The 19,015-nt window shown below is 47.6% G+C and overlaps 1 protein-coding gene across 2 annotated transcripts in view; it reads right to left on the reverse strand.

Annotated features, from left to right (window-relative positions):
- Positions 1 to 2,952: 2,952 nt before the first annotated feature.
- Positions 2,953 to 19,015, reverse strand: part of thbs3a (thrombospondin 3a) — a 50,278-nt gene continuing 34,215 nt past the window's right edge. For both annotated transcript variants that reach the window (XM_078204413.1, XM_078204412.1), the window contains exons 17-23: positions 18,297 to 18,490; positions 17,850 to 18,028; positions 15,298 to 15,346; positions 9,814 to 10,010; positions 7,944 to 8,116; positions 3,265 to 3,404; positions 2,953 to 3,119 (exon numbers count right to left, since the gene is read on the reverse strand). In XM_078204413.1, coding sequence (XP_078060539.1) covers positions 3,064 to 3,119; positions 3,265 to 3,404; positions 7,944 to 8,116; positions 9,814 to 10,010; positions 15,298 to 15,346; positions 17,850 to 18,028; positions 18,297 to 18,490 — 988 coding nt within the window. In that variant the 3' untranslated portion in view covers positions 2,953 to 3,063. The remainder of the gene's footprint in view (positions 3,120 to 3,264; positions 3,405 to 7,943; positions 8,117 to 9,813; positions 10,011 to 15,297; positions 15,347 to 17,849; positions 18,029 to 18,296; positions 18,491 to 19,015) is intronic.

Raw genomic sequence — 19,015 nt, forward strand, 5'->3', positions numbered from 1 at the left:
CCCAGGGAGAGATTAATCCAGAATTCCCCACAGAAAGTAATCCAGAATTCCCCACAGAGAGATTAATCCAGGGATCACCATGGAGAGTCTAATCTAGGGATTCCCAGTGATATTAATCCAGGGATCCATATAGTAAAATTAGTGATTCCGATTACCATAGTGATAGATTTCAACTGGGCAGTGGTCTGTCTACTCCCAACACTGCTCTGTTCCCTGTATAACAAAATGACTGCACTTCAGATGGGATATACATTGAAACTTCATAGCTCCTTCCTTCTTTATTAATAAGATCTCGGAGCTGGAACACTCAACCCACAATCTTCTTCTAAAGATCACAATCAATGAAAAAGAATGAGTGCTTTTGAAATAATCTAAACAAATGTTGAACATTGGTCCTATGACTTGCTTGTTCCAACTCAGCCACTTTATCTCTGGGCAAAATGCTCAGAATCGTTCCTCACCCATTCTTCCTTGGTTATTTTCTGCCATTATCTCCTTCAGGTTGATGTGGCAGTGTCACAGAATCATATTGAAGAAGCACTTTGTTACTCCAACTGACTGGCTGGTGCGGGATGAGGTGCACTGTTGTCTCATTACCTTCCAATATTGCACTCGTCCCGGCCTCCCGGTCAGGCTGGAATTCCCCACAGGGTGGCAGCTGCTGTGATCAGATGTGGCCTGCTGGAGTACAGGGACTTCCTTTCATTCTAAGGTTGGGAGGGCTGTAATTTGCATCGAGTCTTTCCTTAAAGGCATTGCACTCATCCCGGCCAGAGTCTGAGAGGATTACACATCTCAGGGCCCACATCACTTGAACTGCCAGATGCTTAATCGCTTCTCGGAGCCTCCTGGTCCCCAGCGAAAACCACAACTTGTCCTCACTCCTCACCCAGCAGATCAGAAACTAGGGCATGTGAGCCAAGAACACATACCAGGAACACGCGCAGACCTGGGACACAGGTTTAAACCCAGTCTGCATGTGGCCAGACCGTGTGTCCCCATCTGTGGTGAATGCTGTTGGCTTGGTCCTGGTGAGCCATGTGTGAGGGGAGTCTGGGTATAATATCAGTCTAAGGTACGTAACTGTGTTGGAGTCCCAGTTCATGGACTCTCTCAGTTCAAGTTGCTTCGTCTGAGATTCAGTAAAGAGAACAACTTATATTTTTATAGAATCTTCAACATAATAAAACATCTTAAGACACTTCACTGGAGAAAAATAAAATATGCTCAGCCACATCCGGTATTAGGTTAGATGACCAAAGGCTTGGTCAAAGGGGGGAGGTTTTATGAAGTATCCTAAAGGAAGTAAATGAGGTACAGAGCAGGAGAGTGTAGGGTGGGAATTCCAGAGCTTGGGACCCAGGCAGCTGAACGCATGGCCACCAGTTGGAGTGATTAAAATTGGAGATGCTCTAGAGTCCAGAATTGGATGAGCACGGCTATCTCAGAGGGTTGTGAGACTGGAGGAGATTACAGAAATCAGGAGGGGAAAGGCAGTAGCCAGGCTCAAAAACAACAATGAGAATTTTAAAGTCAAGACATTGCTCGACTCAAAGTCAACGTAGGTCGGTGACAGAGGTGATAGACTTACTGCAAGTTAAGAGATGGGCAGCAGAGTTTTGGATTAGTTTAAGTTTATGGAGATTAGATGTTTAGCAGTGCATTGGAATAGGTGACAAAGACATGACTGAGGGTTTCAGAGGTAGATGAGCTGAGACAGAGGTAAATGTAGGCAACATTATGGAGGTCAAAACAGGCGGCCTTAGTGATGGCGTAAGTATGTGGTTGGAAACTCCTCTCTGGATCAAATATGACACCAAGATTACAAACATACTGGTTTAGTCTCAGATCTTTCCAGGAAAGGGATGGAGTTTGGAACAGGAACTAAAAACAATGGTTTCAGTTTTCCCAATTTAAGAGGAGGAAACTCCTGCTCATTGAGAACTGGCTGTCAGAACCGTGGAGGGTGGAGAGGTCGAACTGGGGTCGCCAACGTGCACGTGAAAACTAATGTTGTGCTTGAGGATTGTTTACCAAGAGGCCACAGGTAAATGAGAAATAGGAACGGACCAAATTTAAATCCCTAGGGTACATTGTAAGAACTGAACCAGGTAAGAGTAATTTCACCTCGCTACCAAGGCACACAATGTTCACCATTTCTGGGCTGACTGGGGTGCATTGAGACCTCTGGAAGAGAAGGAACATGATTTGATGTGCTCCCACTGCTCCCCCCGCTTAGAAAATTAAAAACAGAAACTAAAGAGGCCTGGCTGGAGCAAGTGAAGTACAGTAAGGAGTCTCACAACACCAGGGTTAAAGTCCAACAGGTTTATTTGGTAGCAAACACCACTAGCTTTCGGAGCGCTGCCCCTTCGTCAGGTGAGTGGGAGATCACCTGATGAAGGAGCAGCGCTCCGAAAGCTAGTAGCGTTTGCTACCAAATAAACCTGTTGGACTTTAACCCTGGTGTTGTTAGACTCCTTACTGTGTTTACCCCAGTCCAACGCCGGCATCTCCGCATCAGAAGCAAGTGAAGCCAGCAGACAAAGTCTGTTCCAAAGACAGTGGGGACGTGAGGGGGGACAATCCTGTGAACCAGAATCTCTGAAGCGAGAGAGAGGTTGAGAAAGAAAACATCTATTAACATCTGTTATTGGAATGGAAACCATGCTAAATCTGTTAAGTGCAAACTTATCCCATGCAGTACCCTGGAAGGTTATCAGAGGTAGGCGGGAATGTGGGGATGAGGTTACAATCAGATCGTCCATGATCTTATTGAATGGCGGAACAGGCCTACTCCTGGTGCATATGTTTTTATAACCCCCAAGCCTTCATAGTCACTCCTTGTAATCCCCAATCCCCTGGATTAACCCGAGGCCAATGTTTACTTTGACATTAACACCCCCAGCCAGGTTTCTTATTTTCTTTTCTTTTTTTTTATTTTGTGTTTGGAGTTTTTAAAAATTCTTTGTCGCAATTGGGCCCAATTCACTGATTCTGGAAATGATTGACAGCGGTGCCTGAAGCCACCTGGCACGAGAACCTCTTTGATCTTCAATGTCCTCACAGGCCGAGCTGCAGCAACTTTCGAAATGGTTCAAAATCGTCGGGAATTGTGTCTGAGAGAGAAGTGGGTGAGAAAGTACAAGTGAGTGAAAGAATCAAGCACATGTCCCCTTCACGCCCCAATCATTTATTTCTGTTGGCGCTACTTGGGGTTAATAATTTGTGGCCATTGGGGCGACTGGCCACAGCTGTACTCACCGTTACACCTGTAGCGCAGGTTTGACCAAATAATGTTCTCTTGGGAGAAGCAAAAGACACCGAGACGCCCTCCACGCATCGTTGTGTCGATTGTGACGCCCGAATCTGCCACAAGATTAGGTCCTTCGTACAGTTTAACTCTGGAAGGGGACGAAGAAACAACTGATCAATTGAGAGAAATATTTATCTCTGCCCTCAGCTTTTAGGAGCCCATAACAGCTACGCAGTTGTAAAACTCCTGGCTGCACACAGTCTGGTGTCGTCAGAGCAGTCTAATTGCAAATGGAATACACAGCAGGGTCAGTCAGTCTGTAAGGTGGGTTCTGGCCATTTGGCTGTGTAACCTTTGAACCCGACTCCTCCTCCTCTTGGGACAGACAGACCTTTACTGTTTAAAAAAAAAAGTGGAGGCTGTCAGGTCTGAAGGCTCATTAAGATAAAGGTTCAGATCAGAAGGCAGCAGAGTAATCAGATATTGATCCCAATGTACAGTTTCACTAAAGAATAAGAGCAGTCAATTAGAGTGTGGTGCGTGTTTGGGGGGCGGGGAGAACATGCTTGCTGATCAAGCTCACCAGCCGACACAACAGAAACATTAAAGCCCCTCAGAAACAGACCCTCAACATTTAATCTTTGGAAATACTTTTCACAGAAATCTTTTGCAGCGAGTGGTTAGAATCTGCAATACCTGGAAGTGTGGTGGAGGCAGATTCAATCCTGGCTTTCAAAAGGGAATTGGAAAACCATCTGGAGAGAGACAAGTCACAGAGCTAGGGGGAAAGGGCGGGGTAGTGGGACTAGCCGAGGCTCTCTTGCAGAGCCACAATGGGCTATGGGTAGCCTCCTTCATTCTATGATGAGGGGAAATCACATACCAGAGCAGTGTACACTAACCCAGAGAGAGACTCATCCAGTCAGTGCCAAAGATGTTACAGACAACCAGCGGACATTGGGACAAAAACAGAAAATGCTGCAAAATCCCAGCGAGTCTGACAGAATCTGTGGAATGCCGGCGTTGGACTGGGGCAAACACAGTAAGAAGTCTCACAACACCAGGTTAAAGTCCAACAGGTTTATTTGGTAGCAAAAGCCACACTAGCTTTCGGAACGGGCTGTCCCTTCATCAGGTGGGTGGGAGTTCTGATCACAAACAGGGCACAAAGACACAAACTTAATTTACATGAATAATGATTGGAATGTGAGTCTTTACAGCTAATCAAGTCTTAAAGGTACAGACAATGTGAGTGGAGAGAGGGTTAAGCACAGGTTAAAGAGATGTGTATTGTCTCCAGACAGGACAGTTAGTGAGATTTTGCACATCCAGGCAAGCTGTGGGGGTTACTGATAGTGTGACATGAACCCAAGATCCCGGTTTAGGCCGTCCTCATGTGTGCGGAACTTGGCTATCAGTTTCTGCTCAGCGACTCTGCGCTGTCGTGTGTCGTGAAGGCCGCCTTGGAGAACGCTTACCCGGAGATCAGAGGCTGAATGCCCATGACCGCTGACGTGCTCCCCCACAGGAAGAGAACAGTCTTGCCTGGTGATTGTCGAGCGGTGTTCATTCATCCACATCTTTTTAACCTGTGCTTAATGCTCCCTCCACTCACATTGCCTGTACCTTTAAGACTTGATTAGCTGTAAAGACTCACATTCCAATCATTATTCATGTAAATTGAGTTTGTGTCTTTGTGCCCTGTTTGTGATCAGAACTCCCACCCACCTGACGAGTGAACAGAGCCAATGGTTTGAGTCAGGATAACCCTTCATCAGACATTGGAACTCAGCTCTGCACTCTCTGTAACTGCAGTGTCTCTCTGTCTCTTGACTTGTGCCTCTGATTCTGCACTGTGCCTCTCTCTCCATCTTTGTGTCTCTGCCTCCACTGTATGTGCAGAGTCCAAAGATGTGCGGGTTAGGTTGATTGGCCAGGTTAAAAAAATTGCCCCTTAGAGTCCTGGGATGCGTAGGTTAGAGGGATTAGCGGGTAAAATATGTGGGGGTAGGGCCTGGGTGGGATTGTGGTCGGTGCAGACTCGATGGGCCGAATGGCCTCCTTCTGCACTGTAGGGTTTCTATGATTCTATGTATGTGTTTCTTAGTCTCTAACTTTGCACAGGTGGTTTGTGTGCGTGTTCACCTTTCAGCCTGTAAATGTGTTTCACTCTCTCTCTCTCTCCCTCTGTGTCTCTGTCTTTAATTGCATATTGCAGCAAAGTGAATCCTTTTCCAAGTCTGCTTTCGGGCCCTGAACCCATGGAAGGACAGAGTGAGTCTAACAAAGAAAGAAGTGGAAACTGCTGAAAGCTGGAGTCATGCTGATCTGACGATGGAGAACCCAGATTCCAAACGGTAACTTCAGCCAGTCAGCCATTGTCTCCAGATTTACATGATAATAGAGACGGGGGGCCCCAAAGCGACCTGCCAGGATCCCGTTGCCATGGGAGAGTGACTGTGTAACCAGAGAGGAAGGGATGTCTTTTGTGTCTGGAGAATGTGTTCAGCATTCACCAGAATGACAAAACACAACCCCAATCGGCAAAAACATTTTTAATTGTGTGTGTGTGGGGGGTGGAGGGGAGTGGGGGGTGGAGGGGGGGGGGGGGGGTGGGTTAGGAGGTGGAATTTGTGGTGACCATAACTCCCCCTGGTGACTAACAGCCGCAGCACACATGCCCACGGAAATAAACAGAGGCAAAGGCAACAGTAGACTCCTCGGCTCAGCTTCTCAGTTCTAGAAACAGCCCGTCAGTTCTAGAGGTGACCAAAGATCCCAGTTTTACCAGCACGCTTGGGGTTTTTCACTAAACATCCCAGTGTCCTGGCGGTTTACTCCAGATTGATTAAATGTCCAGGTTTTCAGCTCTGCTGAGGACCCTCCCCACTTTAACCTACCACTTGCATTCCATTTACTGTCAGCAAATCTGCACCCCCCCCCCCCCCCCCAACCCCCCCACCTAAAAAAAAACTTCTGGTGCTGCACTGCAATGGGAATGGGAATGATAGCGAGGGAGGAATGTGGAACAGGAATAGTGTTCCCTTCACCTTGCAGAGGCACAATAGATTTCCCCCATCTTGGTGCGCATCAAGCCAACAATCCTGGGGGTAGGAAGGAAGCATTACCAGTGCTATGTGTTCCCCCTGGCAGGAAAATATACAAACTTATGAAATAGGAGTAGGCCACTCGCCCCCTCAAGTTGCTCCACCATTCAACAAGATCATGGATGATCTGTTTGTTTTGAATTCCACATTCCCCATCTACCTCTGATAATCTTAGAATCTCTTGCCTAACAAGAATCTATCAACCTCTACCTTAAAAACATTCAGTGACCCTGTCATACAGCACAGAAACAGGCCCTTTGGCCCATCATGTCTATGCCGACCATCAAATCCCAATCTATACCAATCCCATTTGCCAGCACTTGGCCGTGGCAACTTAAGTGTCGCGAGAGTACCTGCGTCCACCGCACAGCATGTTCCATATTTCCACCATCCTCTGGGTGAAAAGTTTTTCCTTCAGATTCCCTTTAAACCACTTAGTCCTCCTCAAACCTATGCCCTCTGGTCTTAAACACCTCATCATGGCTACCATCGACACAGCAAACTGCCGGCTCCGAGTGGAGAGGATCTCCAAGCAGATCGCACGTATCGACACAGACATCTCAGGCACCTCTACCATGGGGAAAAGATTCTTACCATCTACCCTACCTATGGCTCTCATAATTTTGTATACCTCGATAAAGTTTATTTATTAGTGTCACAAGTAGGCTTACGTTAACACTGCAATGAAGTTACTGTGAAAATCCCCTAGTTGCCACACTCCGGCGCCTGTTCAGGTACACTGAGGGCGCCATCTTAGGTCAGTTTGATGAAGAGTCTCTCTCCTGAATGACACTGGGAGTTGATGATGATTGTTCGCTGACCCAGAGTCATTAGCACCATGCACGGTGCGAGCCCTCCTTATCAAGCATGGGTTTGAACCGGGGGGGTGGAGTGTAAGAAGGAGGCATTTGGACTGGACAAATATACGTACTGTACTTTTTAGAAAAGAACATTTTGCTAAGCAAAGCACACTGGCCTATAGAAGCTACTCTGTTGCACTTGCAAATGACACATGCTATTTGACAGAGACAGAATCTCCGGAGCTCTCAGACAGAAAATCACAGAATCCAGATTTTGGATGTTAAAGGATTTTGTACAGTCAGTGAGACAACACAATGCCTCAGGGGCAACAGATTTACCCAATCTTTCATTTTTCTTCTCCTGGGCACCTTCTCATCAAAGCTGAACTGTTTGAAACCCACCAGAAAGCTCATTGTTGCAAACCGAGAGTTCTTAAAGGAGAATTATGAATCAATACCGATCTCCAAGAGAATCAACCAGCAGCTCTCGTGGACCGGGACCCTTCAGCTGTAAACAAGCTTATTGTGGTCGCTGCTACAGCAGGGTGCCTTTGTTTTGAGCTCAATAATTCATCCTGTCACAGCACACAATATCAAGTCTGGCACTTGGCCAAGTTAAGATCTGGGAAATCCCACCCGGTGTCAAATTCTGTTTGACCTGTGAACCACATGTGCTACATTAATACAAACTGCATTTATGTGAGGCTCAGCATGTGCTGTGGGGGCTGTGACTTATACTGGTGTGCATTCTACATGTGATCTTATGGCCCTATAGCTCACCTTATATAGCCGACCTGGGGCCTGTGCATCAGCTGCCATCTGTAGGACGTCTTGTCCTTCCAACCCACATCACGGGGATCTTTCCACAGCAGCGTGACCTGGTCTTGGGTGCTGCCAGTATTCCACAATGCATTCCTGAGGTGCTCACCCGGGCCACTCTTTGATTTCACTGCCTGATTGGGACCCAAAGCAAGCACAAGTTACCAATTTAAACAATATATCATCATCATCACAAACATAATATCTAAATGGTTTGTCCAATCCCATTGATTAGATTAACTCTTAGATCACTGTGTGTGTTAATGTCCAGCACGGTTTGTGTGGAGGCTCCAACAATGAACACACTGAGTATTTAAGTTTATTTATTATTAATGTCACAAGTAAGGTTTACATTAACACTGCAATGAAGTTACTGTGAAAATCCCCTAGTCGCCACACTCCGGCGCCTGTTTGGGTTACACTGAGGGAGAATTTAGCACGGCCAATGCACCCTAACCAGCACGTCTTTCGGACTGTGGGAGGAAACCGGAGCACCTGGAGGAAACCCATGCACACACGGGGAGAACGCGCAGACTCCGCACAGACAGTGACCCAAGCTGGGAGTCGAACCCGAGTCCCTGGAGCTGTGAGACAGCAGTGCTAACCACTGTGTCAGCTTGTCACCCTTGTGAATGCTCAGACTCAGTTCCCTCATCTCCTGAAGGGTCTGTTTGTCACTGTGCTGAAGTCCAATATACTGGTGATGTCCTCGCAGGGATCAAAGTGGCCAAGCACGGCGTTTGAATGGAGGAGACTCTGAGCCTGATTCATTCTGCTTTGACCCCTGAACTCCTTCCCTAGTACAAGGCAGATCCATTACAGCATAACTAATCCTTCACCCCTTAAAGTGGAACACCTGGGCAGGAGGAGGTGAGCACAGTAAGAAATCTCACAACACCAGGTTAAAGTCCAACAGGTTTATTTGGTAGCAAATGTGAGACAGCAGTGCTAACTCCATCCGGAGTGGATGGAGACCACTCCATCTGACGAAGGAGCATTGCTCCGAAAGCTTATGGTATTTGCTACCAAATAAACCTGTTGGACTTTAACCTGGTGTTGTGAGACTTCTTACTGTGCTTACCCCAGTCCAACGCCGGCATCTCCACATCAGGAGGAGGTGGGCAGAGGAAGGGGCAGAGACACCTGGAAGCAAGGGGCAGAGGGAGGTGTGAGGGGAGGGTGAAGGGGCATTGGGGATTCCTGTGGCTCAGGCAGGTGGGTGATTGGAAATTCCTGAGATGAGGGAGGCAGGGCGCAGGAATAGTGTTAATGTTCCAGGCAGATAAATAGAAGGGACAGTCTGTTTGCAGAGGAATCCAGCAGAGTTGGCAGTCACCCATTTTCTGGCTCTCTTCGACTGACCACCTGAAAGAGAGACAGCAAGGCTGGAGAGGCGTTTTGTTTTCTGTAGCTCCACCAGAGATCATGTGTTCTGGAGAGTTCCAGATACTATATTTTGAAAGGACCCTCCAGGCAGTGACTCCATAGGACTACAGCAGCAGCTGGACTTTGTCCCCGATTCCAGACACAGTTCCCTACTAAGTGTAGATGTGCTTGGGATCCTCTGGGCTAATGCCCAAGTTAGACCCATAGTGTGGATCCTTGTGTCTGACGTTTCTCAAATCAGGGGCTTGTGGAAGGACAATCAGGCCATCAAATGTTTGGAAGAATCACTGTTCAGTCATAGTCCACAACCCACACATTCCCCACCAAGAGGTCACTGGATGGTGATCAGGAGCAGGAGCCATGGCAGACTTTTACAGCTCAGGATTGTAGTTACTAAGTTGGCAGGGACAGGTCTGTCTCTCACAGCTTGGTGCATTTGTTTCACCTTGAGCTGAAGACCAGGTTCAGCTACCGCACGGAATGGCATAGCCTGCCAGTATGTCTGTTCTGTCTGTTTCCACATCACCACGTAGAAGCTGGAGCTGTCCTGATAGCCAAAGATAAATCCAGCATAGTCATCGTCTGTCACAGTGTTCACATGGAACGTGCCTTCAAAATCCACACCATTGAATGCAGTGTAACCTGCAAAAGGAGATGAGAAAAGTGGAGTCAACAGTCTCAGTTCTTGCATCAGCAAACCCCACACAAACCCCTCGGATAGAGTTAGGCAGTGTCAAACACCGGCTCAGTAAAACATAATCAAATATCTGTTACTTTACCTTTCGTAAAGTAGGACTATATTCCTACTATTATCATATCATTAATAACAGGGAGTTCAAACACTCCCAGGTCAGGTACAGCACGGGGTTAGATACAGAGTAAAGCTCCCTCTACACTGTCCCCATCAAACACTCCCAGGACAGGGACAGCACAGGGCTAGATACAGAACAGGGACAGCACAGGGTTAGATACAGAGTAAAGCTCCCTCTACACTGTCCCCATCAAACACTCCCAGGACAGGTACAGCACGGGGTTAGATAGAGTAAAGCTCCCTCGACACTGTCCCCATCAAACACTCCCAGAACAAGTACAGCACGGGGTTAGATACAGAGTAAAGCTCCCTCTACACTGTCCCCCATCAATAACTCCCAGGACAAGGACAGCACGGGGTTAGATACAGAGTAAATCTCCCTCTACACTGTCCCCCATCAAACACTCCCAGGACAGGTACAGCACGTGGTTAGATACAGAGTAAAGCTCCCTCTGCACTGTCCCCCATCAAACACTCCCAGGACAAGGACAGCACGGGGTTAGATACAGAGTAAAGCTCCCTCTACACTGTCCCCATCAAACACTCCCAGGACAGGGACAGCACAGGGCTAGATACAGAACAGGGACAGCATGGGGTTAGATAGAGTAAAGCTCCCTCGACACTGTCCCCATCAAACACTCCCAGAACAAGTACAGCACGGGGTTAGATACAGAGTAAAGCTCCCTCTACACTGTCCCCCATCAAACACTCCCAGGACAGGTACAGCACGGGGTTAGATACAGAGTAAAGCTCCCACTGCACTGTCCCCATCAAACACTCCCAGGACAGGTACAGCACGGGGTTAGATACAGAGTAAAGCTCCCTCTGCACTGTCCCCCATCAAACACTCCCAGGACAGGTACAGCACGGGGTTAGATACAGAGTAAAGCTCCCTCTACACTGTCCCCATCAAACACTCCCAGGACAGGTACAGCACGGGGTTAGATACAGAGTAAAGCTCCCACTGCACTGTCCCCATCAAACACTCCCAGGACAGGTACAGCACGGGGTTAGATACAGAGTAAAGCTCCCTCTGCACTGTCCCCCATCAAACACTCCCAGAACAAGTACAGCACGGGGTTAGATACAGAGTAAAGCTCCCACTGCACTGTCCCCATCAAACACTCCCAGGACAGATACAGCATGGGGTTAGATACAGAGTAAAGCTCCCACTGCACTGTCCCCATCAAACACTCCCAGAACAAGTACAGCACAGGGTTAGCTACAGAGTAAAGCTCCCTTGACCCTGTCCCCCATCAAACACTCCCAGGACAAGGACAGCACGGGGTTAGATACAGAGTAAAGCTCCCTCTACACTGTCCCCATCAAACACTCCCAGGACAGGGACAGCACAGGGCTAGATACAGAACAGGGACAGCATGGGGTTAGATAGAGTAAAGCTCCCTCGACACTGTCCCCATCAAACACTCCCAGAACAAGTACAGCACGGGGTTAGATACAGAGTAAAGCTCCCTCTACACTGTCCCCCATCAAACACTCCCAGGACAGGTACAGCACGGGGTTAGATACAGAGTAAAGCTCCCACTGCACTGTCCCCATCAAACACTCCCAGGACAGGTACAGCACGGGGTTAGATACAGAGTAAAGCTCCCTCTGCACTGTCCCCCATCAAACACTCCCAGGACAGGTACAGCACGGGGTTAGATACAGAGTAAAGCTCCCTCTACACTGTCCCCATCAAACACTCCCAGGACAGGTACAGCACGGGGTTAGATACAGAGTAAAGCTCCCACTGCACTGTCCCCATCAAACACTCCCAGGACAGGTACAGCACGGGGTTAGATACAGAGTAAAGCTCCCTCTGCACTGTCCCCCATCAAACACTCCCAGAACAAGTACAGCACGGGGTTAGATACAGAGTAAAGTTCCCACTGCACTGTCCCCATCAAACACTCCCAGGACAGATACAGCATGGGGTTAGATACAGAGTAAAGCTCCCACTGCACTGTCCCCATCAAACACTCCCAGAACAAGTACAGCACAGGGTTAGCTACAGAGTAAAGCTCCCTTGACCCTGTCCCCCATCAAACACTCCCAGAACAAGTACAGCACGGGGTTAGATACAGAGCAAAGCTCTCTCTACACTGTCCCCATCAAACACTCCCAGGACAGGTACAGCACGGGGTTAAATACAGAGTAAAGCTCCCTCTACACTGTCCCCCATCAAACACTCCCAGGACAAGGACAGCACGGGGTTAGATACAGAGTAAAGCTCCCTCTACACTGTCCCCATCAAACACTCCCAGGACAGGGACAGCACAGGGCTAGATACAGAACAGGGACAGCATGGGGTTAGATAGAGTAAAGCTCCCTCGACACTGTCCCCATCAAACACTCCCAGAACAAGTACAGCACGGGGTTAGATACAGAGTAAAGCTCCCTCTACACTGTCCCCCATCAAACACTCCCAGGACAGGTACAGCACGGGGTTAGATACAGAGTAAAGCTCCCACTGCACTGTCCCCATCAAACACTCCCAGGACAGGTACAGCACGGGGTTAGATACAGAGTAAAGCTCCCTCTGCACTGTCCCCCATCAAACACTCCCAGGACAGGTACAGCACGGGGTTAGATACAGAGTAAAGCTCCCTCTACACTGTCCCCATCAAACACTCCCAGGACAGGTACAGCACGGGGTTAGATACAGAGTAAAGCTCCCACTGCACTGTCCCCATCAAACACTCCCAGGACAGGTACAGCACGGGGTTAGATACAGAGTAAAGCTCCCTCTGCACTGTCCCCCATCAAACACTCCCAGAACAAGTACAGCACGGGGTTAGATACAGAGTAAAGTTCCCACTGCACTGTCCCCATCAAACACTCCCAGGACAGATACAGCATGGGGTTAGATACAGAGTAAAGCTCCCACTGCACTGTCCCCATCAAACACTCCCAGAACAAGTACAGCACAGGGTTAGCTACAGAGTAAAGCTCCCTTGACCCTGTCCCCCATCAAACACTCCCAGAACAAGTACAGCACGGGGTTAGATACAGAGCAAAGCTCTCTCTACACTGTCCCCATCAAACACTCCCAGGACAGGTACAGCACGGGGTTAAATACAGAGTAAAGCTCCCTCTACACTGTCCCCCATCAAACACTCCCAGGACAGGTACAGCACGGGGTTAAATACAGAGTAAAGCTTCCTCTACACTGTCCCCATCAAACACTCCCAGAACAGGTACAGCACCGGGTTAGATACAGAGCAAAGCTCTCTCTACACTGTCCCCATCAAACACTCCCAGGACAGGTACAGCACGGGCTTAGATACAGAGTAAAGCTCCCTCTACACTGTCCCCCATCAAACACTCCCAGGACAGGTACAGCACGGGCTTAGATACAGTGTAAATCTCACTCTGCACCAGTAATGGTTAGCCTCAGGTATTGAGTGGGCTGCATGAGTGGCGCCCCTTCATCTCAGTTGGCCACAAGATTGAAATCAGACTTGTTCACTAACCATGACCCCATCAATAAGAATAATTACTACACATTAATATTTCATAATAAGTTATATTGAGTGCTTGAGAGAAAAAGGACTTAGCAAACTATTGGGATTGAAAGCAGGCAAGTCCCCAGGACCTGATGGCTTAGGGTCTTAAAGAAAGTGGCGCTTGAGATAGTGGATTCATTAGTTTCAATTATCCAAAATTCCCTGAGTGCGGGAGAGGTTCTGGTGGATTGGAAAAATGGTAATGTAGCACCCTTATTCAAAAAGAGGGGCAAAATATAGGAAACTACAGGCCAATTAGTTTAACATCTGTGAACAGGTTAGCATTGCTGCCTCACAGTGCCAAGAACCTGGGTTCAATTCTGGCCTCAGGTCAGTGTGTGTGCTGAGTTTGCACATTCTCCCCTTGTCTGCTTGGGTTTCCACCAGGTGCTCCGGTTTTCTCCCACAGTCTAAAGGTATGCAGGTTAAGTAGATTGGCCATGCTAAATTGCCCCTTAGTGTCAGGGGAATTAGCAGGGTAAATATGTGGGGCTAAGGGGATAGGATCTGGATGGGACTGTTGTGGGTGCTGGCTCGATGGGCAGAATGGCCTGTTCTGCACCGTAGGGATTCTATGAACAGTTTTGGTCCACTTACTTGAGGAGGGATGCAGTTGCATTGGAGGTGGTTCGGAGGATGTTCACTGGATTGATTCCAGAGGCGAGGGGTTTTCTTACAAAGAGAGATTGTGCAGTTTAGGCCTATATCCCCCTGGAGTTTAGAAGAATGAGGGGAGATCTAGTTGAGGTGTCCGAGATGATAAGGGGGGATTGACAAAGTAGACATGGAGAGGATGTTTCCTCTTGTGGGGCAATCTGGAACAAGAGGTCAGAGTTTTAAGATAAGGGGCGACAGATTTAAAACAGAGATGAGGAGAAGTTACTTCTCTCAAAGGGCCGTGAGCCTGTGGAATTCACTACCCCAGGAGTACGGAGGATGTGGGGACATTGAGTACATTTAAGGAAGAGGGGGATATAGTGGATAGGAGATTTTTGATTAGCAGGGGTTTGAAGTGCTTTGCTGAATGGGCAGGAAAGTGGAGCTGAGGCCGAAATGAGATCAGCCATAATTGTATTAAGTGGCAGAGGAGGCTCAAGGGGCTGAATTGCCTACGCCTGCTCCTAGATCTTATGTTAATCATTCGTATATTAATAGAACTGTCTTCAACTTCGAATGGTAAAAACAAAAACGCACGGTTCTCACAGTCAATCTTGTGTGGAATCAGAATGCTCCTCACTTCACTCGCCTTTGCTTTATGTTCTTATCACTTCAGTCAGGCCAGTAGCAAAGCCACTATCCGTGCAGGAATCAGCAGAATGTGGCAACCCAGCTCATGGGCAGCAGTCAACAAAATGTCTCATGGGCTGCACTCAGAACCCAGATAGACCACTTCTGGCTCAGGTTGCCCACCACTGCTCTACATTGTCCCCATCAAATATAGGGGACAATCGGAAACATCTGAACTTCTAATGTAGATGTTTGGATCCAGTTCAACAGTAAATCCCCAGTGATGGCAGGTAAATGAAACCACTCTATGTTCTCAGTTAGTCCAGTTTGGGCCACCACTGTTGACCCCAACATTTCACTGATTGAACAAATTGCAACTTACCGACAGCGAGTCCAGGGTCACTGTTCATAGTCTGAACAATCTCCATTCCCTGTCACAAAAACACAAAAGTTAGTTTGGAGTTGGCAAGTCAGAAACTCCCAAGGCCTGCGAGGGATGCTGAAGGCTGGATTAGCCACGGAAAATGTGTGGGGTTATGGGGATAGAGTGGGGGCAAGATATTCTGTCAGAGTGTTGGTCCAGTCTCGATGGGCCCAATGGCCTCTTCTGTGCTGTAAGGATTCTATGATTCTATTCAGCGTTATGGGATGGCCTGAGAGATTCAAACGTGGAGTTGTGGTCAAGATATATCAATGATCTGGATGATGATGTGGTCAATTGGATCAGCAAATTTGCTGATGATACAAAGATTGGAGGTGTAGTGGACAGTGAGGAAGGTTTTCAACGCTTGCAGAGGGATTTGGACCGACTAGAAAAATGGGCTGAAAAATGGCAGATGGACTTTAATGCAGACAAGTGTGAGGTATTGCACTTTGGAAGGACAAACCAAGGTAGAACATACAAGGTAAATGGTAGGACACTGAAGAGTGCAGTAGAACAGAGGGATCTGGGAATACAGATACATAATTCCCTAAAAGTGGCGTCACAGATAGATAGGGTCGTAAAGAGTGCTTTTGGTACATTGGCCTTTATAAATCAAAGTATTGAGTATAAGAGTTGGAATGTTATGGTGAGGTTGTATAAGACATTGGTGAGGCCGAATTTAGAGTATTGTGTGCAGTTTTGGTCACCCATTTACAGGAAGGATATTAATAAGGTTGAAAGAGTGCAGAGAAGGTTTACAAGGATGTTGCCGGGACTTGAGAAACTGAGTTACAGAGAAAGGTTGAATAGGTTAGGACTTTATTCCCTGGAGCGTAGAAGAATGAGGGGAGATTTGATAGAGGGTGTATAAAATTATGATGGGTATAGATAAAGTGAATGCAAGCAGGCTTTTTCCGCTGAGGCTAGGGGAGAAAAAAACTAGAGGACATGGGTTAAGGGTGAAAGGAGAAAAGTTTAAAGAGAATATTAGGGTGGGCTTCTTCACACAGAGTGGTGGGAGTGTGGAATGAGCTGCCGGATGAAGTGGTGAATGCGGGCTCACTTTTAACATTTAAGAAAAACTTGGACAGGTACATGGATGAGAGGGGTGTGGAAGGATATGGTCCGGGTGCAGGTCAGTGAGACTAGGCAGAAAAATGGTTCGGCACAGCCAAGAAGGGCCAAAAGGCCTGTTTCTGTGCTGTAATGTTCTATGGTTCTATGTTACCAAGGATTTGGCAGCAATCTCTTCAAAATGAGCTGTTGAGTCTATTGCGTGTGTACCTTGTTACCATGCCATTACTCCAATGATCATATTTTGGGTCCACTTCTCAAAATGGGGACAGAAAGTTGTTCAGCTGTCGCCAATTATCCACATAAACACTGATGAGATGCTGACGCTAAAACACCCACTCCAGACAATGGTAACAGTACCTAGAAATCCATAAAATTTACAAGGCAAAAACAGGCCATTCAGGCCAACCAATCCACTTGTGTTTGTCCTTCACTCAGATCAATAGTTCTAACTACTACGCAATGTGTTCCTTGGCCTTCATCCACCTATTAGACAGTTACATGGGTAAGATGGTTGTAGAGGTATATGGGCCAAATGCGGGCAATTGGAACTAGCTTAGCGGTTTAAAAAAAAGGGCGGCATGGACAAGTTGGGCTGAAGGGCCTGTTTCCATGCTGTAAACCTCTATGACTCTATTCAGTCCATTCTGATCCTAAATGTCGACCAGTTCTACATCAATCACTAGCCCTGGAAGTGAATTTCACAGCTTCACAACTAAACACTTCCCCGGTCTTCGGTTCTGAAACTTAAAAAAAACCCATCATAGAATCTTACAGTACAGAAGGCGGCCCATTTGGCCCATCGAGTCTGCACTGACCACAATCCCACCCAGGCCCAATCCCCAGAACCCCATGCATTTACCTTAGCTAGACCCCCTGACACTAAGGGGCAATTTAGGATGGTTAATCCACCTCACCCACATCTTTGGAGTGTGGGAGGAAACCGGAGCACCCGGAGGAAACCCACGCAGACACGGGGAGAACGTGCAGACTCCACACAGACAGTGACCCGAGCCGGGAATCGAACCCAGGTCCCTGGCGCTGAGAGGCATCAGTGCTAACCACCTTGCCACTTAACTCTCACATTCAGTCTTGTACCTGTGGCACTTTGTTCCAGATAACTGTTGGAAACGATCCACTTCTATCTACTCATCCCTCTCTTTTGTAATTTTAAACACTTCGAGCACATCACCCCTGTGTTCTATAAAAACAAGACCCCATTTTTGGTCTAGCAATATCCAGTGCACCCTGAACCCTCTTTGCTGCCTTAGTACATCGTCAATAGTTTGCAACCCAATACATTAGTGTCTTGACTGAGATCCAAGGTTTTATAGCAGCTCCTCATTAATGAGTTAGAGAAAGATAAAGAAAGAGAGAAAGTGAAAGAGGGAACAAGCATTAATACAGACAAAGTGATGCAGAAAAAGTAAATTTACCTGATTTAGGACCACCCAGTTTGGGTCAATCTGTGCATCACCCTCAGGATCAAGAACAACAGTCTGATAGGCTCGGAAATCAGTCAAAGTGACCTCTGAACTCTCAGGACAGACATCAAACTGGTCAAAGACGGCATCATTATCAAAGTCATTTTCACAAACATCACCAATCCCGTTACCTGGCATAAAAGATGAGGAAAACATCAGAATCAAACATCTATATCAATCCCATCTGCCTCCCCCCATTACCTGTAGCCAATATCCCCATCTCAAATCTAGCCCAACTCCATAAAATTAATTCCCTCTCCCCAAAATTCATCCCCTCCCCAGATCTCCACCTCCATTCCATCCCTATACCCCACCCTCATCCTCAAACCTCAGCCCCACTACCATTGAAAACATGCACTGGACCTATTTATGGTGGGAGAGTTGGTTTGAGTCACTAACCATCAGAATCCTTCTGATTGGGGTTCACGATTAAGCGGCAGTTATCGGGGCCCAATGGCCCATAGTCAGGAATCCCGTCGTTGTCGTCATCATCGTCACACTCATCGCCCATACCATCGTTGTCAGAGTCCAGCTGGGAGCTGTTTGGAGTTTCTGGACAATTGTCTTTGGAGTCCTGGTGCCCATCGCCATCGCTACAACCCAAACCCAACCAAACCTGGTCAAAATCTCACCATCACACACACGGGGCCAACATCTCACACACACAAGGTCAACATCTCACCCCACACACACACACACACACACACGAATCAACATCTCACCATCACACACACACAGGGTCAACATCTCACCCCACACACACACACACACACACACACACACACACGGTCAACATCTCACCCCACACACACACACACACGGTCAACATCTCACCATCACACACACACAGGGTCAACATCTCACCCCACACACGGTCAAAATCTCACCATCACACACACACACACGAATCAACATCTCACCACACGTATATACACACACACACACACAGGATCAACATCTCACCCCACACACACACGAATCAACATCTCACCATCACACACACACACACACGGTCAACATCTCACCATCACACACACACAGGGTCAACATCTCACCCCACACACGGTCAAAATCTCACCATCACACACACACACACACAGGATCAACATCTCACCCCA

Source organism: Mustelus asterias, unplaced genomic scaffold (genome assembly GCF_964213995.1).
Source record: "Mustelus asterias unplaced genomic scaffold, sMusAst1.hap1.1 HAP1_SCAFFOLD_326, whole genome shotgun sequence".
Taxonomy (NCBI): domain Eukaryota; kingdom Metazoa; phylum Chordata; class Chondrichthyes; order Carcharhiniformes; family Triakidae; genus Mustelus; species Mustelus asterias.